Source organism: Nelusetta ayraudi, unplaced genomic scaffold (genome assembly GCF_046127955.1).
Source record: "Nelusetta ayraudi isolate G7.1 ecotype Tasmania unplaced genomic scaffold, CSIRO-AGI_Nayr_v1 ptg000136l, whole genome shotgun sequence".
NCBI lineage: Eukaryota > Metazoa > Chordata > Actinopteri > Tetraodontiformes > Monacanthidae > Nelusetta > Nelusetta ayraudi.
Window position 1 is genome coordinate 3,004,735 of NW_027466186.1, and position 25,613 is coordinate 3,030,347.

The 25,613-nt window shown below is 41.2% G+C and overlaps 1 protein-coding gene and 1 long non-coding RNA gene across 2 annotated transcripts; one reads left to right on the forward strand and one right to left on the reverse strand.

The window, feature by feature from the left end:
- Nucleotides 1-917: 917 nt before the first annotated feature.
- Nucleotides 918-5,342, reverse strand: ccka (cholecystokinin a). The gene is made up of 4 exons (XM_076012908.1): nt 5,250-5,342; nt 3,350-3,429; nt 2,917-3,097; nt 918-2,387 (listed from the first exon to the last, which is right to left on the reverse strand). Exons 2-4 carry the CDS (start codon nt 3,425-3,427, stop codon nt 2,248-2,250), a joined length of 399 nt encoding a protein of 132 aa, XP_075869023.1. The 5' UTR covers nt 3,428-3,429; nt 5,250-5,342; the 3' UTR covers nt 918-2,247.
- A 19,012-nt stretch (nt 5,343-24,354) lies between these two features.
- Nucleotides 24,355-25,135, forward strand: LOC142879277 (uncharacterized). Its single transcript, XR_012925287.1, has 2 exons — nt 24,355-24,429; nt 24,595-25,135. It is a non-coding gene; the product is annotated as an uncharacterized LOC142879277 (long non-coding RNA).
- The last annotated feature ends 478 nt before the right edge of the window (nt 25,136-25,613 follow it).

A 25,613-nucleotide genomic window follows, 5' to 3' on the forward strand; every position in this document is an offset into this window, starting at 1 on the left:
GATGGGTGCATTTTACTCTGTGGCCACATGGGCTCAGTAAAGAGTTTTCGTCATTATGGGCACGCTTGAAACTTTGCTTTGTTAGTGACTCCTGTTTGTGCAAGAACAAATTACCTAAACTTGTGACGTATTGAGACATTTAAAACTAATTTGTCACTGTGTTTTCCTTCACATTTAGGTGATTGTCAGGCAGTCAGCGAAGGGAACAGCTTGAGATGATCATTGCCCGCAGTCAGAGCTTAGTTATGCAGTGAGGGCAACATGAAGCTCGACCAGTGATCCCGATTGTGAGTCATTGTGTACTTACTATGTTTATTGTCACCAAGTTATCGATAAGTCACAAGCAACTCAAAAACAAACCTACAATAAGGATGATTCCTCATCCTGTTCTCAAAAAAAAAAAAATCAGATTCAAAAACCATTTGCAAACCATTTTAAACAACTACAGAAATGTGAAAAAAACAAAACAAAAGTGCATTTCAAATTTTAAATCCAAATGTGTGTTTGGTATTTTGCACTTTTTGTCTCTCTCCAGCTTCTCATTAGTATTCCACTCTTTAAACCCTCTTCCTCTCACTGTCTTATTTCTGTTTGGCTTGGTTTCATTGGCTTGTCTGTCCTACCTTGCAACTGCTCCTGTGCAAAATCCAGCGGGAGATTACTCGGGATGTAATCTTAATCTTCAAGCCAAATGAAAGAAATTCAGGCTATTTGTTTTTTGCAAATTGCCTCCTCAAACTGTATTAGAAAGTCTTATCGTTGTTTGCCGTGGACTAATGAGAAGATTACACTACACTCTTGTGTACGAGGGTGGGGGGTGTTTCTAGCCCACTGTCTGGATCAACCCGCCAATTTATGCCCCCCAAATTCAATAACATCACGATCCCAGACTCATGCATTTGCATTTCTTGCTGACATCTGAGGAAAATGAAACTTTATTCGAAATTAATTAAATTTGCGAGTCGGTAGAAACAGAATGTATATTACAGAGCCTCTAGGAATGCATACGCACATTCATACATACATACATACATACATACAGAATAATCTTTCAAAAGGGAACAGAAAACACTCTAGTTCCTTTTCGACATTTCTTGTCATCCTGATTGGAATCAGCCACAAAGGTTCTTTATGCAATTATAGATGGACCTCCACCCTCCACCACTCCCCAGCATCTGACATAACCGACAACCGATGAATAGCTTGTACTTTTCACACTGCACCTTTTAGCCCTGGGTTTCCTTCACTAGCCAGGGGACTCCATGCAGACAGTGTCCTTCTGGCGTCTGCACAGTTTTTGTTTCATTTTAATGTACTGGACTATTGTTGTTTCAACACACTTTTATTCAAGGTGAGATGCTTAAAGTTCACATGAACTGAACCTGTGGGCTGAACAAAAATGTTTGTGCTGAAGTGGCAACAAAATCACTTGATCGTCACTTTTGACTTTCAGAAAAGAAAAGAACACAAAGTGGGATATTAAGGTCCACTGAATGGATACATTCTGAATGGTCAGTCAAATGGACAATTTAACACTTATATGCTGTCAGGGTGAGTCTTAACAAGCAACGTCTCCAGTGTGAAAGTGAATCGTGTTTCAAAGAACATTTTTACTCTTTCTCTCTGTCTTTCTTTCTTATCCTCAGATTATATGCACAAAGAAAATGATTATTGTATATATTTTTCTAAATGTCATCTTTAAAAAAAAAAAAGAAGATTTTTTTTGATAACAATTAGGTGTAAAATCCCGATAACGATGCTTCATGACACAGACCCACCAAAGACTTATCATATGCATCAATTATGCACATTGACTAAAAACATTTACTGTGAATTAAATATCATTTACAGTAAAAAAATTTGCAACCTTGAGGATAACAGCCAAAGATAGAATTGAAGCCAACAGGAGTCGTGAAGTACTTAACTTTTTAAAATTTTATTTATAGGATGCTGTATTTATGTGGCTAATTTTAACTGGAAGCTTCATTAAACAGAATCCCGACACACCGTGAGAGGGATTTGGGAATTGCACGTAGCTTCAGCACAGAATCTTACTTAACTCACTCTAATTATACATATGGCCTGACACTAAGACCCTCCAGGATGCTGTCATGTCAGCCCTTGGTTGCAGTGAGTGCAGTGTGAAAAGGGCTCATTGGTCTGGGAGGCTTTTATTGGCCGGTGTCAAGGGGGTGGGGTTGTGGGGAGGGGCTGTTATTCATGTTCCGCCATCAGTGAGCCGTGCCTTTAGGAGGAGTACTCGTACTCCTCTGCGCTGCGACGTCCAAAGTCCATCCAGCCGAGGTAATCTCTGTCCTTTATCCTGTGGCTGGGGGAGAGCCCACTGGCCCTGCTGCTGACGGAGGATCTGGTCTGGTACGGAGAGCCTGCAGAGATGGGAGATGATGACGCACTGAATTACTAGGACAGGAAGATACTGTCTACTCGGGGGGTTGTTGGGGGTAATATAGGATTGGAGATCACAATTTTTACACCTCTTTAATGTAAAATCTATAAATGAAGAAGGACTTCATGATGACCGCTTTCATTTCTTGTCACAGTTTCCTCGCCTGCGCTTTCGTATGACCAGCCAGCTCAGCAGTTCTCCAAGTCGAGCGGCGTTAACATGACACGGGAGCGCGGATTCAATCAGGCCGACAGCAGAGCGAGGTCAGGCGGGAGGGAGGGAGTGAAGGAGGCATGGGAGAAACGAGGGAAGAGGGAAGGAGGCGGGGAAATGCCAGATGGTGAGACTGAGGCACAGCGTGAGTGACGGGCGATCGCAGGAGGACGGATCCCAGGGAGGAGTGGGGAATAAACACGGAGGAGAGCGGAAAGGGGGCGGATGGAGATCGTGATGGGGTGGGGAGACAAAAATAGGAGGCGCGGTTCACTTTGTCTCTCGACCGTTCTCACCTTTCCTGGAGAGGAGTCGGGCCAGTAGCTGACTCAGGCTGCTCCGGAGGTCCGCGTCATCCTGGGCCTGGTTGTAGTTGGCCTGCTGCCCTGACGGGGGCGCCGGAGCTGAGCGAGCCTGGCGCGTGTGTTGTGGGGGCAGGGTGTCCGACGCGAGAACTTCACCCTCGACTCTCTGTGGCTGTAAAAGAATGAGGGAGACGGCAGAACGTTCTACTGTTTGCTGCAGGTTCACACTGACGCTTAAACAAACCAACAAAAGCATCGCAATGCTCATCGCTCATCGCTCAGTGAGATGGACGGAAGTTTGGATTTAAAATCAATGCAGAAATCCAACAATTTTGTGTGTGTGTGTGTGTGTGTGTGTGTGTGTGTGTGTGTGTGTGTGTGTGTGTGTGTGTGTGTGTGTGTGTGTGTGTTTTTTTCATCTTACCATGGCATGTGAGGGCAGAGTGATGGAGCCGCTGGACAGGACAGCAAGGAGGATGCACAGGCAGATTCCGACATTCATGACTGCAAGCAAAGAAAAGATGACGCAATTTGCAGACGGTCCTCAACAGCTTAGGCCGTCCTACGCCCTTTATTGTCTGCCTGATGTTGCTTACTCATTGTCTTTCTAACCGTTCCATTTAAGAAAAACACAAAGCTCCCGCTCCAGAGAAAATCACCTGCATCAAAGGTTTTTGCAGAAATGAGCAATAACTAATTCCACCGTTGCCAGTGATTGGGATGTCAGTGGTGGTGGGAGAGGATTAACCTCTGACGGTTCGGCGGGACCCTAAGGCAAGGATCATATTGGCTCTCGTGCGCGCTCGCACAATTTAGAGTTTAACTCGTCGGCAGGGTCGGTGTGTGCGTCGCTGGGGTGAGCTAATGAATGTACGCTGTCAGCATTAGCGCAGTCCCAAAGGAAACACACCAATAATCTTTAAATCCTTTCCCCACTTAGCTTCGCATGATTCGCTGTTCTGCTTATTAAGAGATGGATTAAAAGACAGACATTGGGCAAATTGCAACAAAAAGTCTTGCGCCCTCATTTATAGTTAATCCTTACATGCACCTTGTCAATGTCTGTCGATAGATTCACCTTTATGTCCTCCAGGAAAGAGGACGGACGAGTGGTGTGTGTGTGTGTGTGTGTGTGTGTGTGTGTGTGTGTGTGTGTGTGTGTGTGTGTGTGTGTGTGTGTGTGTGTGTGTGTGTGTGTGTGTGTGTGTGTGTGTGTGTTGTTGAAGGCATTCACCAACAGGAGCTCACGGCAACTACATTTGTCAAGCTCATTTACGAACTTGCCTCGTGCTTTCTCCCGGGAGCCTACATGGCACAGCCGCACATTAGCCATGACTGATGTTTGGTGCCAGGGCATTCTTCCAGACAAAATCATCCAATTAGATGACGGCCAGCAGCGTAAGTCACCCCGAGCCTCTCAATTTTACAACTACTACAAAGCTCAGCATTTCTCTGAAAACTATCTGGATGCTCTTGAAGGTGTAGAGCTCGGCAGCGTATAGATTTTTATATAAGTTTTTTCTTGTTCGAGGCTGCTTATAAGGGGGTGGTCACCATATGTTTATCATCATTATGGAGATGATACTCCAGCCTCTTCAACCATCAAACTCATAGGATTTATAGGCAATACCTCTGAGTCGCTGCAATTCACCACAACATCCTTTTAGAATTCATTTTCTTTAAATTGGCAGTCTGGTGGTGTAAATAGCCATTCTGTTCATGCTAATAGAATTCCTGTCAGCAGCTGGTCATTGTCTGTAATTCATTATTCAGAGAGCTGGTAATGATGTGGTACTGTAATGTGTGTGGACAGCCCTCTCCTCCTCTCTGCTCCTCTCCTCTCCTCTCCTCTCCTCTTCTTCACGTTTAGCATGAAAGAAACAGTAGTTAAGTGATGTGGAGGCTGTTATTGACTTGAAAATATTCACCTTCTATTCACAACCAAATTTAGTTTTTTGCCTCACAAATATGTTACACGTATAGAAAAAATGTGAACAGTTTTTTTTTCGAACACCTTGAACCAGTCAAATATTGGAATTTCCCTTTATTCTCTACTTAATCCGACCTGCACAACTGAAATAAAACCAGTAAAATTAAATTAATGTGAAATAATCGTATCAATATTATAAATATATGATGCAATGCTCAACCCATTAAAATGAATGCATAATTCTGTTTAATTGGTTTAATAAAGTAAAGAAATTTGTGGCATTACGGGATCTTCCAAAGATTCAATCCGAGCAAATTAAGAATAACTTTTATATAAAATAATATTTTGTCCTGATTTAATACAGAAATGAAGGAATTTACTCCTTTCTTCTTACCTGCAGCAGTTGCGGTGGACCTGGAGAAGATGCCTCAGAAGGTGCTCAACTCCCGCTGTGTTCTGGCTGTGACTGAACGCGCAAGAGGTCCAAGCTTTATAGCGATACACAGGAAATGGGAGGGTCTTAGACAGGTGGGAGGAGCCCACTGCTGGCGCAGAAACCGACCCCACTGACGCAACTGTGGACGTAGACGGGCAAATGCACGAGCGCACGATACACACATGCAACCACACATTCAGAGTCAGGACCTGGGTGACAGATTTATTTGTGTTTCCTCCTCCTCCTCTTCTCTCACCTGTGCGAGGAACATGCTCACGCCTTCACACGCAGTGCACTGTATCAGTTGGATGGATATACACATGAAGGCGTGGAGAAAGAGAGGAGCAGCTTCAAAAACTGAGCCTGAGACTGAGGTCCAAAACGAAAGATGGGAGTCCAGCAAATTTGAACCAACCATGGCTTTCAATTCAAGTATCAAGTATATATTTATTCTCAAATGCACAGTAAAGAAACACGTTTCCCTGTCCACTCAGAGTACCAGCAATAAGTAAACAAATGAATAGTATTAAAAGTAGTATAAATACACAAAATTCAACATTCAATTAAATAAAGGAAAAAAAACAACATTTTCTGGCCGAGACAAAACAGAGATGCTGCAACATGCTGCTGCGTGTCCATCCATCCTTTTCACACAGGATCAAACCCTCAACCTCCTTGCCTAGAGGCGACAGTGTCTACCAATGCACTGCATCATCCTATGAGTGTGAGGTGCAACATCAGACACGTTGACTACGCTGTGATTCATCTTGTTGTTTATGACTAAAGTCAAAGCCAGTTGGAAGTCAGGGAGAACTATCCTTTCTACTGAGTAAAGCTGTATGTGTCATTCTTCCTCTTCCTCTTCCTCTTCCTCTTCCTTTTAATGTGAAAGTGCCGTCCAGTTCTGATGAAGATGCCGCCGCCGCTTGTCCGTGTCAGTTTCTTCAGCAAGAGCAAAGCTCGCAGTTGCCTCCTCTTATTTGTTTTCCTCTGGAATTTGTTCAAGGGCAGCATAGCAGCAGTGGCTCAAAGGAAGCTGACTGGTTGTGTAATACTGAGACGGACTAAAAATGCCTCTGATTTACTGCATTGTGGGAGATTTCAGTATGGAAACGTTCATCCATCCAGCTGGCCTGCAGTTTTAGTCCCTGTTAGTTTTATTTTATGTGCTGCTGTTTATATTGCAGCCTTAAGTAAAAAAACAAACAAAACAACAACCTTGAAGCTTGAATGTTCAGGGTTCTATAGATACCTTTATTATCAGAACGATGGGTGTCATTTACAGGAACTGAATACACTGTTCAAATGTGAGTCTCAAGGTCTAAGCCATTGTTGAGCCAGCTTGCAATTTGTGTTCTTTATTGAAGGGGGAAAAAATGCAAACGGGCACTAAATTCTCTGCGTGTCTTCTCAAAGAAAAGCTTTTCATTTTCTCCATCAAACAGAAAAACAAGTTGAGGTGTTCACGTTCTTTAATTGCAAACATATTCAAGAAATGCTTTCCCCTGTCGGAGTGCCTTGAGTTCTAAACCTGAACTTTGAAAATCATTTTAAAAACTATTTTCTTCACTTCCAGATCCAAGTTTTCAAAAAAACAAAAACAAACAAGCAACAACAAAAAAAAAAGGTCCTACACTTCCGTCACGGTCAAACAATAAAATGATATTGGGGTCATAGAAAAAGAATAATGCAATTCCCCTTCGTCATTTCTTTCTCTTCCTTTCTTAAAAAAATGGGAAATGAAAAAAGTAATTCTGTTCAACTTTAAGCTGTTATACAGAGGCTTTTCTATAAATGTGTGTCACCCTTCACTGTTATGTGTTTGTACCTCGACTTCAGTATGTTAATGATGCTAACTTTAGCTCGTTTCCTAAAACTGTCATTAGCAGCTGTTAAACTTCCCATGGACCCTTCAACTGAACACTGTCAATGCCACCTGTCTAACTTCTAACAGGCAAAGACAGTGATTTCAAAACTGATCACCATCACGTCTTTTTGCCTGAGGTTGTGTTATTAAAATTTAACTCTCCCTGTCTCATAATTAAAATCTGTGGAAGAAAATTACTGGCATTTATTTCTGGGAAAATGTGTTCTGTGACATTATATTCACATTCTGGGGCTCAAACTTTGCCTTTTCCTTGTAGTTTCAAAATCGTATCCCAAGAAGCCCAGATGTCTGACATGGCAAGAGTGTTTTTGGGCAGCTGGAGAGCTGAGTAAACAACATACAGCACCCATAATTTTACTGCCAAAGTACAGATGAAAGCCTGCTGTTTGGGGGGGGGGGGTTAAATATACTAAAAGTTGACAGAGGAGCCTATAAATATGCATGAGGGATATGTAGAAAACATCATGTAGCTTTAGAGTCAATTGAAAATTAGCAAAAGCAAAGAAACAAATTATCTGTCTTCGAAGGCCCACGGTATTGAGCTCTTTATTGAATTGACCACTGGGGGGGAAAAAAGGATGAAATACAGTTATTTTATGACTTACTTACTATTAAAATAATTTCTTCGAGTTCGGCCGGCCGGATTAAAAAGCATAAAGGGCCACATATGGCCCGTGGGCCATAGTTTGCCCGGAACACACCGCTAATTAAAACACCTGCAGGCGCACCACCCCGCTTCTCCAGCTTTGCGTTTGACTGCCACATATAGGTAAACCAGCAAACTGAATGCAGCGTCATTTACATAATTGGTACTTTGTTTCTATCAAGAACTAAATTGGAGTTTTAAAGTTAAGATATCTCGTCACACTTGTGGGCGGCAAAAGAGCACCATGTCTCCGCTTCCACGACGTCTCGGCTGGAAACGTGTACAACTTTTCAACTAGTTATTGTTGGGACACCAATGTTTCGTATATTGACAGCTAATCTTACAAAGCAGCTGTTAACTGTAATTGTATCAACACAGTTCTGTTGACGGTAATGGAAAACTGCAATCTTAAGTTGCCTGTCACTTTTATTCACCCTCCTGCTGTGAAGCTTATTGCTTATTGTGGCCAACTGTCCGGCGGCTGTGGTCTTGTGACGTAACTCGGTATCATTCTTTGCTTTTGCATTGTTGTCGTGACATAAGCTGGGAAGGAGGTTCCGTTTTGAATGTGTTTGTATTTGTGGTGGTCATCTGTTTGTTGGACGCTTTATTGTGCTCTTATCGAAACGTGTTCACTGGTAAACTATATATAAACCAAACAATGTATTTCCCCCGGGTTGTTGTTGTTGTTTTTTCTGCAGCCTGTTTCTCGTTGATAATAGGACTATTTTAAGTTGAGAGTAATGACTTATGCCCTGCTCACCGCTTATTCATCGTCATTATTCTCGGAGAACGGCATTAATATGTGGTCATTCATAAGATGCGATTTCCATGAAGGACAAACCATGGTCCAAGTGAGATTCTGCTCAATCACACAACTCTGGATACAGAAACTCCTCTGCATGACGGTCTATGAACAATTCTGTTGGTTGACCTCTATGATATTGTTGGAGGTTTTTTTGTTTTTTTAGATTTTTTTTTTTTTTAGATTTTTAAGATCATTGTAGATTTTCGTAGTTTTCATTGTATGTTCACTAAATGTAATCAGAATGATTGAATTGTAGACACCATCACAAAGTACTTACATAAGTTTTTTTTTTAACTTAGCTATTTATTTACTCATTTAAAAGTAGTGACTACAACAAGATAAATTCTTAATTGGAAAAGGTACAAATTAAGGTAGACAAACTGAGGACCTCAAATGTTTCCATTTCCACATTGATGATGTGGAAATTCTAACATGGTTTTCTTCAGTCTTCTCCATCAGTCTCTGTTAGTGTGGAAATATCGATTGACAACGTATAAAATATACAGATATGTAATGACATCATCATTTTGGTCATGACAGAAAACACGTGTGTAGACATTCTCTATCTCTGTTTTTTAAATGATAAAATTATTTATATTTATTCTGTTTATCCCCACACTCCCAAACCCCTAAGTAGTGAGTCACAGTACTTGAGTTAATTGTAGCATTTTTGTGCTTCGTGAGGGACAATAACCTCTTCAACAGACCAATCCATTTCCCCTGCTGTAATCCGCTGGTTAATTTCATGTATTATAAGTGGACAAGGGGCAGAGATGAAGATGGGGTGGGTAGTGGCCAGAGACAGAAATGATGAGAATGGGGAAAAAAAAAAAAAAAAAGGGCAAATCATGAACCCCTGAAAAACTATGTGTTGAATCATTTAAAGAGACTGATTAGTTGCTGGCTTTGTATCCTTTCCGGTTTAGCAATATGTTGCTAGCTCTTCCTAGCTCTTGAACATAATATTAATATGTATATATATATATATATAATATAATATTATATTATATTATATAAATAATATTATTATTATTAATAATGATAATAATAATAATAATAATAATAATAATAATAATATTACCACCTCTTGTATGGTTGCTGTGATATGGCGCTACTGACAACATCTCCAACACCAGTGATACTTTGATATCACAGCTAACTACTGACATGTCACAAAGATGTAGCGCTAGGCAAGAACCTTCATATTGGTTGAGGGCTGTACATGTAACAGAAGCAGTGACACACAGCAGCACACATTGAAATTTCAGAAAATGCATGTGCAACACTGAACATGTGTTGACAGTTGGTAGACGTCTCAAATAATGCCAGAGTTTTTGGTACGATTGGACGTGGCACACACAACTAAAAAAAAACAAAACTTGAACACTGCACAAAGTTCATTCATTTAATACTCAATTAATGTACAGCCCAAAGAGCCCGAAGATGGTGACTTGGAGCTGAAGCTCTCAAACACTCTCCAAATGCAGTTCTTCACAACACAGCTCTGTGCCTTTACTGCTCCCTTAATTATGCCCATGTCTTGTTATAATTGAGTTGAATTTGATGGATACATATTTAATACCTCATGTATGATGTCAAGTACAATATCTCAGTGGGTCATTGTTAGTACCCGCCCCCCCCAACAGCGTTCCCAGTGGTCATTTCTGCAGTTTCTGAGAAAAAGAAGCAGAACTTGTGAACTCTATTGGACATTTTGCAGATTGTGATTGCCCTGTGGAACTCGGCAGTGCATCCAATTTGTCATATGTAGAATTGTCCAAGTCGGAAAAAAAAACTAAAAAAATATGTAGAAATATCCTTCCAATTAAAGAATCTAATAAAATGGCTCCACAGTGTTTGAGTTTAAATTACTATCTGAGTTGAGTTGAGGCCTGGTGTGCCGAACTGTGAGGCATAAGGGATTTACACTAAGAAAATACAGCGAGCCTACATGAGGCACTTTTAAATAGTTTGACCCTTTTTGGCTTGATCAGTGATTTTGGAACCTTTTGAAAATTAGCGGCACGCATTTGTTTTCAGCATTTGTCTGAATGAGACAGAAATGTTAAAGAAGACAACGGTCTCATCAGGCTTTTCCTACAAGGTTCTTATTGTTCAGACTTATTCACAAAATTATCGCCTATGTTTGCAATGTCCTCCCCGTGACGGTATGGGATCAATTAAAAAGAATAGAGCGGTGCAAAGGGGAGGGACCTGGGTTTTATTGAGGAAAATAAACCTCAGGTTCACCGACTGAGTTACCATAGAAACAGACTCACAGTTTACCTGAAATGCTGGAATTACCCCTGTGTCTGCGGTTTGATTTACCACCCTGTCCGAAATGTAAAGCCCAGAGTTTTCCCTAAGCTCAGGCTTAATAAACTTAGGATTCTCACTAACGTCGCTCTCTGAAACAAGCTCCTGGTGGCTGATGATCGGGATCTCGGGCCTGGGTCGTACCTTGTCTTCTCCACTCTCCTTTCTCCTGGTCTTCTTCTCTCTCTTCTCTGCTTGCCCCCCCCCCCCCCCCCCTCTTTTATTCTCTCCTGCTCCGTCTGCCCCTCGCCCCTTTTCCTGCTGTTGACAGTTAGTTCAGACGGTTATATTACGAGCCGGAGGCGGTCTGTAACTGGCAGGAAATAGAGGAGTTATGCTCGCTGCTTGAACAAAATAAGTAGGAAAGTGCGTGACGAATGTGTGCGCACAGTCTCTGCTGTTGCTCATAGCACATTCGCAAGGTATGGTTTAACCAAGTTTTTTTTTTATGAATGACGGTGATGCTGTTTTGTACGCTCCCTGGGCTCCCTGAAGGTGCTAAAAGGAGCAGCTCATTTCCCATGACCATTTACCAAATTGTTAATTTTTCTGATAATTTTCCTCTAATATGCTTCTCACTACTGGTGTGTAGCTGGAAGCCGTTTGCCTGGTTGATTAAATCTTGATCAATCAAATCAACGAGATTAGCCTTTGAAGCTCATACGATGTCTGGCAAAGAACACCAGTCTTGCTCTGGTTCAACGAAGAACTTGTGACTTGGCATCAGGGAAAAGGACTTGTGTGACAAGTAGAGCAGCACGGTGTCACAGCGGTTGGAGTCTTGTGTTCGAATCTCCGGCCCCTTCATGTGGGTTTACATGTTAGACACTGAGGTCACGTTGGCCCAATGTGGCGGCACGCTTAGTCACTGCGCCTCAGGGCTAACCAGCAATTTTGATCTCACGATTTTGTTGCAAATAACGTATTATGGCATGAAAGCTTTACCTCTACCTTTTAAGTGTTCATAGTTAATCTTTTGAATTGCATTACTTTACTGTTGCCCTCGGCTGTAAGGCCTGCATCAATATGGCTACATTTTTCAGTCTAAGAGAATCGTTTTTTTACATTTCAGCTTGCAGGTATATTTTTCCATTAAGTGATGGAAGGACTGTTTGATCGATGCTGCTGTTGTCTTCAGGACTCGAGTGATTATTTGTGTTTCGTTGGGTGAATGCACTGCGCAAGCTGGAATGTGCCAAGGTTTGCATTAAAAACTGTTGTTTTAAGGACCACAATGGTGTCCAATGTTTTGACTTGTACGTTCTCTGTGTTTTCTCCCAAAGCAGTAAGCACACACATTCTCTGTGGTGGTTGCTGCCCGTAATGTGCATACACATTTGCCTGGGTTCCCTTCAGAGAGAGTCCAGGTTATTTGCGAATTGAATCCACACAACTTTCATTGTAATGCCAACCTGCTTCTAGTAGTATTCTATGACTTGGAGTAATAAACTTTTACTTCTGCACAAGCGGAATAGATTAGCCTCCGTTGGCCGGTCTGTACATGTTCCATCATCACATGGATAAAGAAATAACAACATGAAAAGATGACAACAGAACCCACCTGTGCTTATAACTGAAATCAATACAAGTCCCTGCAGCGATCAAAGATGCAGAGGAAAGAGAACAAGTCTGCTCCCTCCTGTCATCACAGGCACAATATGAATTGTTCACCTCCCACAAGATGTGTGAGCTTCCTGTGTGTCTGCACCTTTTTCTTGTATTTGCGTTTCTTTTTTGGATACCTATAATGTAAACTAACCTTGGCTTTTGATGGGACCATTGACTGGTGAAAACGTGTCACACAGTCATCGATGAGGTCCTGGTTGTGTCTCGTGTTAGATCCTCACAATGAAAACAAACAAACAAACGAGAATAACTGCACGAATCTAGCTGGGTTTTTTGCGAATGTGTTCCTTCCTCCAGGCAACATGGCACCAATAAAGAGGTGACGGAAACACACCATTCAATAGACGGACTGAAAATGATGACAGAGCACCTTGGAGACAAGTTAAAAGCAAAGGGGAAAAAAATAAGACGCATGTGACAACTGAAAGTGCTGAGAGCGAAATAAAAACAGCCTTATTGCTACACTTTGTCTAAAAATGGAGGATGAAACAGCCTGTTTTTAAAGCTCAGGTCAGCAGTGAAGAGCTTGTATTCTGGAGCATGCAGTGAGGTGCTTCGTACATATATTAAACCGAGTGAAAACCATTTATTTGAGCCTATCCTCTCTGCGCTGCTCTTGTACATGGATGAGTTTGGATGAGTCCAAATAGATGGGATTCAGATTGTAAAAGAGTAAACGGGCTACGAGAAAGATATGCTGCAACTGCCAGCTCGATATTCTATTATACCTTGCCACGTGTATCTTAGCAACTGCACTTAAAATCAGCAGGTACCGGAGTTGAAATGCTCCTCCTGCCTACTGTTGCAATGTCCAGTTGGACGGAGACCCCGGGGTGAATCTGAAGACACTGGATGGAATACATACATCTCATTTGCTGTGGAATATCTCTGGTTCTCTCTGGAGGATTTCCAGAGCTTGAGAGGCTTGAGAGAGTGAGAGAAAAAAAAGTTGGGATAAATGGCTGGAATAACTTTCTCAGCATGCAACCAGGTTCTTACCTAACTTATCAATGTAATGAAAGCATACATTGCACGAATGTCCCACTGCTGAACGCTTCCTGTTATTATAACGTGATAGAGATCCTCTGTCCGTGGACGTGTGCATCTATCCATTCCTGTGTTTCCATTACCCTTAGCAGTACCTATATATTGCAATAAAAAAAAAATGGTAATGGAAACACCTAGACTTTGAAAAACCTCTCAAATATCGCTGAAAGGTTTTTATGCTCTCATGAGGTGGAAACATCTGCAAATCGCAATTGTGCTTTGTTGAAATTTTAGAACTATCATTTATGTATTGCGAAAAAAAACTGTCATGGAAACGCAGCTACTGTCTGATTACAGCTTTGCCCAACCGAAATATGCAAAGATTTGGATTTTTGTCAAGATTTTGCAACCTATAAGTTGGCGGCAATGCTTACATCTGGTAGTCATGTGCTTCAGCTACTTTTCCTCAATCCCACATCCTAAGCATTGTTTCCAGAACGTTACCCCCCCGCCTCCCCTTCATTCTTTGAGTCACTTGACGTTTTGCTGATTTCCTCAGACAGTGAACGTAAAGCTGGATGTTTAATGATTCCCTCTTTAAAAGTACATATATATATATAAGATTGTGCACCGTTGCAGCAATAAACTCTGCTGCACACTGATCATGCAAGCTCACTCGGCTGTATTTGCCGTCCCTCTCTTGTCTTGTGCTATCTGTAATGTCCAACATTGACACAGTGTTGATGTACAGGGTTCCCTCTTTTCTTTTCAGACTTGTATACATACACTCTGCCAATGACCTTTTGAAAAACCGCGGTCGGTTATATACGCCCGCAAGTGAGCTCAGCAGACACGGTGGACTCACTCATGCATCGGTTTTACAGACGCAGACGCACAAAGCAAACATCGTTGTCATGAGAGTGCATTTGATGATCAGTCATCATGATGTTGTCGTCCGTCGCATGTGAATCACCGGATCAACAAGCTCTTTGTGTCGCTGCTCCCTGCGTAGAGCAGCTGGAAGAGTGTCTCCGCTATTCTTCAACAGTCCACTCTGGAGTGGTGAATTTATTTTTTCAATGGGTTCCATGGGATCCTTTAGTGTTGCTCTAAACAATACTACCATTTGGCTGCCCAAACAGAGGGGGTCTGAATGTGAATCAACATGCGTGGCGTGCCGATTTAACGGCAGTGCAGAGATATGAACGTTTCCTAGAAAGAATTGAAGAGTTAGGAAAACACACATGAAAAATTGTTGACTCGTGATGTTGGTTGGTTTAACCAGATTAAAGACTCCCTATTGGTGCAATGACATTAGCTGCATGTCACCGTGCTCTGGCTAGCCGCCATTCACTCATATCTCACCTGAAGCCAATTTGGAATAAAGTTAAAACATTTCTCCTGTTAAATTTTTCATTCATTCTTAAGATGTCATCCGTCCATGCTGAAACCCCCTCCTTAGCAGCTTCGACAGGAAAGCAGCCACAATTTCCAACATGTAGCAGCTGCCTCTTCCTGATCAAAGACAAAGAAAAGTTACGGTTTTTCATACAAGTTTGAAGCCATCTTCACTTCTAACCTTAACAGATCTGCTGCTGCTCCACTGTAGTTTATTGCAGACTGAAATCAAGGATTTCTGAAAATTAAATTTCAGCTATAATTCAGATTTGAAATCTGAGTGAACCATCTGCTTTGCAATGTTGGCCCCAAAAGGGAACATTTGACTTTAGATTTTTTTTTTTTACTGCCCTCCCGCAATGGTGTTATCATGTACGAACACTGTTAAGGAAAGCAGGTACACAGATATGAATCATTCTGGACTCTAATTAACATCCAGCCTTTATTTGCAAAGTCAATTTGCATGCTTCTGTCAAGACATTGTTAGATCCTTGGGACATGCGTAGGCCTCACTCAAGTACCCTGCTGGTCTGTTTTCAAAACTTAATATGACCCTTATTATTACTGTCAAACCATATCACACCTGTGGTGTCTCTTTCTTTGCTTCTTTAAGGCCTTTTTTTTAAAAGCCTTTTTAAAGCCCTTTCAAACTGATTAATGAGATGATTGATTGACAAAGATAAAAAGAAAAAAAAAATCTCTGTGAATCTCTGTGAATCAGTCATTTACCTTTTTTCAAAACACAGGTAAACCCCTCCTCCTTTTACATCTACGACACCTTCTTTTAAGAGACGCACGTGCTGTGGTTTTACTCAAAATGTTACCCCATTGGTGTGTGTGTGTGTGTTGCCCTTGTTTACCTTTTGCTTTGACACATATTTCCCTCGAGACTTTAGCCTCTAAATAGTTATAGTGTTTTGGTCCTTTGCTGACTAATCTGATTACATCCATGGAAACCGCTATCAGGCTGATTAGGAGTAAATTGATTTGAAGTTGAACCACAGTAGGACTGATGTTCTTATATTACAGGGTATGTCGTAAATAACTACATTTCTACTCATTCTATATCTCGTTTTTTTCAGTGAGGGAAAACTGCAATATGCCATCAAAGAACAGAAATGTGTTGTTTTATGTTTTGTTAAAGTTTCAAAAGCCATAAAAACTGACATTTGTTCTTTGTTCCTGGATATCCCCCCCCCCAGTTTTTATCCTCATCTAAGTTCACTGTCTTCATAAGTTGAGTTGTGGTGCCCAGCGATGGCGCTCTCACCACCTGCCATCTTTCTTGATATATTGCAATTCTCCATTAGCTACAAGAGGGCTGTCATCTGAAAATGGTGTTTTCTTCACACAGAAATCATCTTTTAGCCGCTGAGGAGTGATTAGTCACAATACTGTTGGTTCCTGACAGAACAAAACACTTCCCGTTCAAGTGTGACTTGCATTTTTTTCCACAGTAAGCCACTGCTGTTGTTTCACGACAGGAAGGTTTTGGAATGTCTGAGAACATTGGGAGTGATGGTAACAGCGCCAGGCTCATCTCTCCTCTGCGATTTTCAATGCTGGTCTCATCCCAGTTATTCATCGGCTCATCACTTTCTTTTACTGACATTCACGTGTTGTGATGACAGCTCTTTTTTTTTTTTTTTTTTTTTAATTTATTTATTAAGGAAACATTTCAGATTTAGATTCACAATTAAGCTGTAGATTTACTCCAATGCTATGTTCATTTTTAAAATGAAAGATTTCTGGAGGAGAAGTGCTTCATGTATCGTATTCTAGCTGGTCTTGTGCATGTACCTCAGTTGGAGGCTTCATTGTATGCTTTGACTGGCGGACTGCCACGTCTTCTGTACACCTGAATGGCCACATACGTGGAGTGTGCAGACGCTGCTCATCCTTTGGGTGGAGTTCTTTCAGGTCATGTGGGTTATAGAATGTTGCCGGACTCTGAATTAACAAAGTTGTCAGAGATAATTGGGTGCAATGTAAGCACAGACAGAAGGACGTCATGCACTTTCATGTGTTGGTAATTGTCAAAAGTATAATTGCTTTTAATGTGTATGTACAATTTTGAGTGCTAATCCTAATCAATGCACGCACACACAGACACACACAGACACACACAGACACACACGCAGTGTCACAGTACCTGCTGCTTCCAGTAGTTAATACTTCAGTGGTTACCTGTAAAAATGCTGAGATGCATGATTCTCAAAGGTCATTAGTGTCGGTGGATGACTCATAAATCACATTTAACACTTGTGAACTTTTCATTAAGATGCACCAAATTAATAATGAACCCAATTAAGGAAGAAATCAATTCTGGACCACAAGAAACTGTAGAACACTGTGAAATGTTGCTTCAAACATGAAAGTGTGAAACCTTTTACATGATGAATTGATATAATAGATATCTTTGGATAATCTGAGTCAACTGCACTGTTGTACTGATGTTTTGATGATGTCCACATGGGGGCACTTAGGGATACAGATAAGTGATTGCTAAAATCCTTGTTGAAAGATTATTATTATTATCATTATTAGACATTATTATTCCATTATCATTCCATATATTGATGCTATTTTTTTTTTACTTATATTTCTGCTTTCACACTATAATTTTGTGTGAGTTTTATGTGATCAGAGTTTTCAAAGAGTTTTCAAAGTTTGATAATCACTCAAATAATTAATAATGTCAGGTTATTTGTCCTCACTAAAGCACAAAAGCCATATTTTTTTATATTGCGCAGACGGCGTGATTGGCAAGTTGTTAAAAACAAAAACAAATGATGATGTACTGAGACTCGGTGTAGAACAGCTAAGTGTTTTATTCACCATAATCAATCACAAACGAAATAAGTTAATTAAATAATGTACTTAACTGCATTCTAGTACACAGTAAACTGGACAGTTTTTTTTTTGTTGTTTTTTTTAACTTATATAATCAGCACTCCATTGTCATCTTAGCACAGACCGAACCACTCGGACTCAATGTGTCTGCAATTTTTTATGTTAACAAGAATAAAAAGATTCGAGGTTTTGAAGGTTTTACTGCCTTGGCCAAATGGATGAATATGAATTAACCTCACCCACATGATGTCTTCTCCGTCCACCTGGATGCTCTCTGCAAACAAAATCACTGCGTGCCATTTTTGATAGAGAAGTTAACCTCTTTAGATTGTAATGTACCTTTTTAAAGGCCCATTTGATACGATCGTACCGTGGATTAAATGACCTTGCAGTGTTGGACAACCCCCGAGTGGCGCAATGATCATCAGAGCTTCATACCAAAACTCATTGTTTGTGGCTTTAGATCGAAAGAACGTCCCTGTAGTTGTGTTAATGTTTGTTTGTACATGGTACAAGTATTTATTTATTTTTTTTTAAAATTTGAATAAATCTTTTTTGTTGTTCAGTAAATCAGTTCTGAGCGTATGTCACACATAACTATTAATACGATCAGCGAGTGAATGTGTCTTTTCATGAATGTACAGTGGTTTCAGTGCTGCTGCTGGTGCTGTTGTGTGTACGTAAGTGTGCTGTGTTGGCCGGCCGGGGGGGGGGGGGGGGGGGGGGGGGGAGCGATGTCGTCACGCAGAGCTTCAGCGCGTGCGTAGTGGATGGTGCCATGCGTTGTGCTCCCACATCCACGCACAAGCAGACATTAACATTAAGATGTATTTGCCCGGTGGTATTTTCTCTCAATTGGTGGCTTCGAGCTGGTGGTGGAATATTGGCTTGACAGGGCTCAATTGTAGCGCTGCACATTTCTTATTAGAGTGCCAGTTCATGTTAGAATCAGCCGTCGCCAGAACGATAATCACGGTGCCAAAAGTCATTATGCACAAAGTTCAATAACTTGTGCGGCTCTGGTAATTGCAGTCACCATCACAAGGCCTTTGAGCTATTGTTTCTCCCTCCCTCGCATACACGTATGCTCGCACGCATGCACGCACGCACGTTCCGATCTCAGCCTTCTATTATAAAACCGCAGAGCAGTCGGAACAGTCAAGGGAGGAAAATGGGATCATGATCAGATTGTTTGATTGAGAAATACTAAGGTCACTCTGTATAAATTTCTACCTGGAACACACGGTCGGTTCTTTAGCTAAATATGAATGGTTTTCCATTCATTCATCCATTTGGTTTTAAAATAAACTCCTACTGTCATCCGGATGATGATAGGAGTCACCTGATGCCAACACCAGGGACACTTAAAACTGATGATGATCTTTTTTTTTTTACAGAATCATGTTTCACGACAGTGTCTGTCATTTGTCTTCTGCTCTCCCCTCCTCCTATCAGATATCTCTGAAGACTCCTGTAGGCTGCTTGTGTCTCCCACTGAGAGTGAATGCGTGCTGGTCCTGCAGTCAGTGCAGATTCAGTGTTAGAAATGGCTATTCGGAGCGGACAGGTCTGATGGGTTACTAAGGGGCTCTGCATGAGTTACTATCACAGACCCAGCGCGCGCATACTTCTCTATCTCTGTCTCCTCCCTCCCTCCGTCCCCAGTCCACCGGTGGTTTTAAATAGTCATAAAGATATTGAGATACAACCACAGGAGATGGGCGCCATAAAACAAAAAAAAAAAAACCCTGCCTCAGTCGCGCAGAGTTAAATGTGAGCCTTGATGCGGACAAAGTAAACGGAACAGCAGGGTCCATCAGATATCCACATGGCCAGAGTGAAGAAAAGATAAGAAAGCCATCGTGCGTCCCTGATGATCATAGGTACTTAAAATATCATAAATGTGATGTCATGAAAGACTAAAAAAAAAAAAAAAAACTGAGCTTTTCACACAACGCCGAACCGAATTTCATCCCATCCTTCTCCTTTCTGATTTTTCCACTGTATTTCAGACCCCAGTAAAACTCCCAGCAGTGACAGTGGTGGGAATGTCATTGCCCTCCTGTGGCCAGAGCAACCTAACTATCACACTGGAATGAATGAACGAATCAATACATTTATTTTGAACATGTATAAAAAAAAGAAAAAAAAAGCAAAAGCATAACAAAATACCCACATAGTTCAAAAAAGGAGTAGGAAGAAATAATAAAAAAAAACTTTTTGAAATTCCCCTTTTAACTATTCTTCAGTTTATGGCAAAATATTGCCAAATATTGCTACACAGATCCACATAAATACATAATATATAAACACCCATATAAATATATAACATCTATACACTACATAAATATATATATGTAAATATATAAACATATAATTATAGAAATAAAAATATACTAGGAGTTTGCATGTTCTCCCTGTGTCTGCGTGGGTTCTCTCCGGGTTTCCTCGGCTTCCTCCCACACTCCAAAAACATGCATGTGAGGTCAATTGAAGACTCTAAATTGTCCGTAGGTGTGCATGCGAGTGTGAATGGTTGTCTGTTTCTATGTGGCCCTGCGATGAACTGGCGACTTGTCCAGGGTGTGACCCTGCCTTCGCCCTAAGACAGCTGGGATAGGCTCCAGCAGAGCCCCGTGACCCTGAATAGGAATAAGCTAGTATAGAAGATGAATGAATGAAAATATACTATCCTTATAACAATAAAATACAATATATAAATATAATATAACACAATATTACATAATATAACATGATATAATATAATCTATACACATATATTATACTATATCATGTTATATCATGTAATCTTGCTATCTATAATAAACTTGTTATTCACTGCATCATCATGGTCATGGTCTGTGTGACAATATACAGCATTTGGCAAATCAGAAGAAGCTCCATATGGCCCGCGCTCCCAGAGATGTGAGTGCAGGTAAACATACAGGGAGGAACACAAACAAACAAGAGTCTAGACAAAAATATTTGGAGGTCCCTTTCAGGTGTACAATTTCCATGTGCTATAAAACAGTGAAGCACTTACTTCGGTGTTCGTTATAAAACCACATCCTAAATAATGCAGACTCGGCGTTTCCTCCGCGCTCGGCCCTAAACTACAGCGCGGCACGGCTGCTGGCATTACTCACTGAACCTGTTCAACAAATGATTAAAAGCGCCGACAAATGTAATCAGAGTCAAACGCGGGCGTAAACAGAAATGAATAATTGCGACGTCTCCATGTCGTGTCGTCTTGCTCTGCATCCCCGATGACGCAAGTGGCCCCACAAGAGGGGCCTAAATATAACCTTGCGATGCATGTCTCACTCACACATTTTGAAATTAATATATTAATAAAAATGTAACCCAGACGTATTTTAAATTTGGTCACATCCACGGGTGCCAAAGTACCTTTACAAACTCATCTTCATATTTTGATTAACGTCATGTTGTTGAAGTTTCAACAGCTATAAGACACCTCTGCATCTTTTTTTTTTTTTTTTAATGATAATTATGTTTGCACTGTTTGGAAAATAGGTTTTTGTATCATTTTAAATCCATTTTTATTGACTAACTCAGAAAAATGATGTCAAAATATTGCTTCATAACTCCCACGTTGCAACGGCAGCCACCTCCAGGGATATAAATGTGTGTAAGTTTGAATGCGATCTTGTGATGGAAAAAGTCAACATCCTCCTCCACACTTTGCCGTTTCGCCGCTGTTGTGTTTTTCTCCTCTCGCTGGTGGTTATAATTCCGCAGCAGTAAAAGTCTGGATACAACACGATGACCTTTGTTGATCTTCTGTAGCAACTGCAGTGGTTTCCTCTGAAATCAATACTGCTGGAGTATGTACGGGTAATAATCCTCTTGCAGCCGAGCCAAGCAATTGTTTTTTCACTGCATTATACCCAAAATAATTCCCAGCCAAAGGGGAAAAGGTGAAACTCACAATGAAAATTTGATTTGTTAAAACCTGGAAAAGCAAAAAAAAAAAAAAAAATTAGAGCCATAAAACATTCATGCCTATGCTAAGACAGTATGAATATAGATGGGGCTGTAACCCATACTAGGGTTCAACACAAAATTAGATGTCATTACCTGTGTGAATAACACTGAATGATGAATAAAGGTGATTAAAGCTGATGTAATTTACATAACAAATGATGCCGGAGACTTGGAAAAGAAAATATCTGGTTCGCCAAGACTGAACGAGATGTGACATTTTAGAGAGTCGTGCTGTTACCTCAAAGCTAATGTGGATGCATTCTTGAATGCGGGCCATTATAGTTGCAAATTATTATCGCTGCTATATTTGTGTCTGTGTGTGTGTGTGTGTAAGATAGAAGACTTGTTCATGTAAAACCTTGGTTTAAAATGTGTGAGCGCACATCTCTCCATTGCTTTCCCCATTGGCTTTTTATTGTTAACACGTGACTTTGTCCACGCTTTTGGCGGGAGATTTGCAACTTTGACATTTATATGGTGAATCTGTATGCCCACTCGCCACTAGGAGGCGGTAGTGCACAGTGAGGGGAAAAAATGCCTTGTGTTTCTGTGACACATTCACTCGATATCCTGACAATTATAACACGTTTTTTTTTCTGTCACCCTTTTTTGCTAAAAATGTGCCAGGTTACATTTTTTAACCGGTCGCCAGTTAATGGCAGGGCTTCAAAGAGAGGCACAAATGATTGTTTGCACTCACCTTCACAACTCTGGCCAGTTTAGAGTTGCCAGTTAGCCTGTTGCGCATTGCTTTCAACTGTGAGACGAAGCAGCAGTACCTGGAGTGCGGCGACACAGGCAGACGCGGGAAGAACATGCAAACTCAAACGGCACGTCACACATACAGCACCCTCCCAAAGTCAACAAACGGGTGAAGTTAGCCGGTTGCCAGTGGGTCAGTGACAGAATATCCTCTTGTACTGAATCACTGGTATCACCAGAATAAACATTTTTATCTAAAATCATTGTCCGTCCAGCATTTATTACTTCTTGCTGCCCAGGGAACAGATGTTTCACCTGTTTGCAGTGGACTAGCAAACCTCTAATGGCTGCACTTTAAAGCCCTTTGCTGCAGTGTGTGTGTGTGTGTGTGTGTGTGTGTGTGTGTGTGTGTGTGTGTGTGTGTGAAGACACAAAGCACATCGATCATTGTGACTCCTCAAATGGCAAATGTTGCTTCTCAGCTGTTAGATGCTGCCAGAAGACTGAAGACAAACTGGGGGAAAGAATCAACAGAACTGGGCTCAGAGTAGAATTGATTGTGTGTTTAAATTGGGCAATTTCACAGTTTGCCCAGTGACTGTTTGTCTGGCAACAAAAGACAGACTCAAACAATATGACAGTCAAGTCACGTGTTTCGCTTTTTCTCTTGTCTTAAACTAAATTCTAAATACTTGGATGTTTTATATTTTATTTCATAAATCAATGATTTCCAAAATGAACCGTAGGAATTCATTTTCAACCATGCCGTCTTTAAATTTATGTTTCGCCATTGGCCAGCTTTGGAGTACGCCACTTCATTTTCTTGTTCAACATGTGCAGAGTGGCGGCTCTGCGTCCACTCGTGCTTCACCTCTTCAGGGCAAGATCCCTCTTCTCATCTCATCTCTCAAGTGGGCCTGCTGTTTACTAGTCCATGCCAAAGAGCCTGGTGAGGTGTCCAGCAGCGGAGATTAAAACCTGCTTTTCCTGTTAAGCAGCTCTAAGACTCATTGGCATAATTCTCGTAGGTTCTCTCTTCTTGTTAATTCCAAACTTGTGTTGAAGTAGCATGAATTCATCATGGAGTTTACTCTGCTGTGCCTTTTTTTTTGGTTTCCTCATCCTCTCAGATTTCTGTTTGTCATGCCTGAACCAACTGCGAGTGTCGGGAATCCCCGCTGTGGGACCACATAAACCTGCTGGTGCTCCACTCAGCAACGAAAAAGCATTTCAGAGCAACCCAGAGAGACGGATAAATAGAAATCTCAGGTTAACACTCTATTTTCTTTGAGTCATTGAAATTTGTCACGGGTAGAGGAGAGGCCTGGGTGGTGTCTATGTGTTTCCGAAGAGAGGCTGTTCGACAGGATGAAGGAAAATCCCCCCTAGATCAGCTGGGCTTCATTCTAAGCAGCCCAGCTGGAGGAGGAGGCCGTGTGGATTTGTGGACCAGCACTGCATGCATCTCATCATATTTCAGTGCCGCCTTGGCTTTTTCTCTGGGGTTTGGCTTGGCCTCAGCTCGTGTTCACTCCAGCTCCCATCTCAAGACAGAGCAGCACAGGGGACACAGTGCCTCCTGGTGGAACCTAGCTGCAATTGGAACATCCGTTCCTAACTGCTCGGATGATTTCATTTAACAGAGCTAGGTTAAAAAAATAATACTAATGATAAAAAGGTAAAACTGAAGTCAACATTGCAAAATGATATGAAAGGAATGTAATACTTAAATGGAACAATGTATCAGTACACCTGTGTCCTTTGTCAATTGCAAAACTAAACCAAAGTCATTTGCTTTAAAGCTTGGGTGCTTCTCGTTGCTGCTTCTTTGCACAGAGAAGAAGATGAGGATTGTTCCAGTGAGTGGTTATTTTGGTGTGTTCAAGGTGGACTGGAGCTGCGTGTTTGTGTGAGTATGGACCGCCTCATTGAAACCCGCCTTTACAAAGAGCTTGGTGTTGTGCACATAGAGCGACGGCAGGCTCACTTGTCTCCATGTATTGTTACATGCATTTGTTGTGACGTGGCGAACAATGTGTGCGCAGCGCGACCGTGATTTCACCCTATTGTGCAGGATGTGTTTCATTCTCAAGAGATGACAGTCGGCCACCGCTACAACTTTAGCGGCCAGCACAATTCAAGGGGTCAACGCTGCAGAAGCTGAACCACAGGTAAGATGAGACAGCTGTCACTGTCTCGTCCTTGGTACCAACATCTTATGAATATGGCTGAATGGTCCTAAACGAAACGCGTCACACACTTTTCAGTCTTTCTAAGTTTTATTGACAGTACAATCGTTCCTGGAGGATAAAACACTTCAGTCCCTGACATTTCTTTCCTCCTTCGCTAAAATAAACAATCAAGTTTCTCTATTCCACAGGTTCTCTCTAGGAGAAAAAAAAAGTTAGCATGAGTACATGTGTTGCATACATTTAGCATGTAATAGTATTTGCCCTTCAATAAAATTGACACAAAAAAGTCATGATAAATCAACATAGTGTACATAAATATATGGCCTTGCAGCAGATTTCTGTTTGTAATAATAATTACATTCAGAGGACTCAGTCGACACACACACACACACAGACACACACACACACACACACACACAGACACACACACACACACACACACACACACACACACACACACACACACACACAAAACAAGCAAACATCATCTTCTCTCCACTTCAGTCTTGGCACCTGTTCTTAAATACTGAGCACTATTGACCATGTTCTCCAGGTGCGGTTTTCATCACTAATGTTCAATGATGTTTATCACTGGGACAAACTGAATAACTGTCTGTTGGGAAAATGATGCAAAACGTCATTATGATCAATGAAAATATACTCTAAAAAAAATGTCTCGATAAAACATGGAAAGTGTTTCACCAAGTTCCTACATATGCATGCTTGAAATGATTCCAGGTATAAAATAAATACTTTTAACCAATATAATTTTGCAAGAAAACGTAGTTTGCTCCTCACTGCCTGTGATTTTCTTTTCGTTCACTGTCAGGCAGTCAGCCGCTGCCTCTCAGTGTCCATCCTGCCATTTAAATGCTGGATTCAACAGTCGAGTGAAGTCACA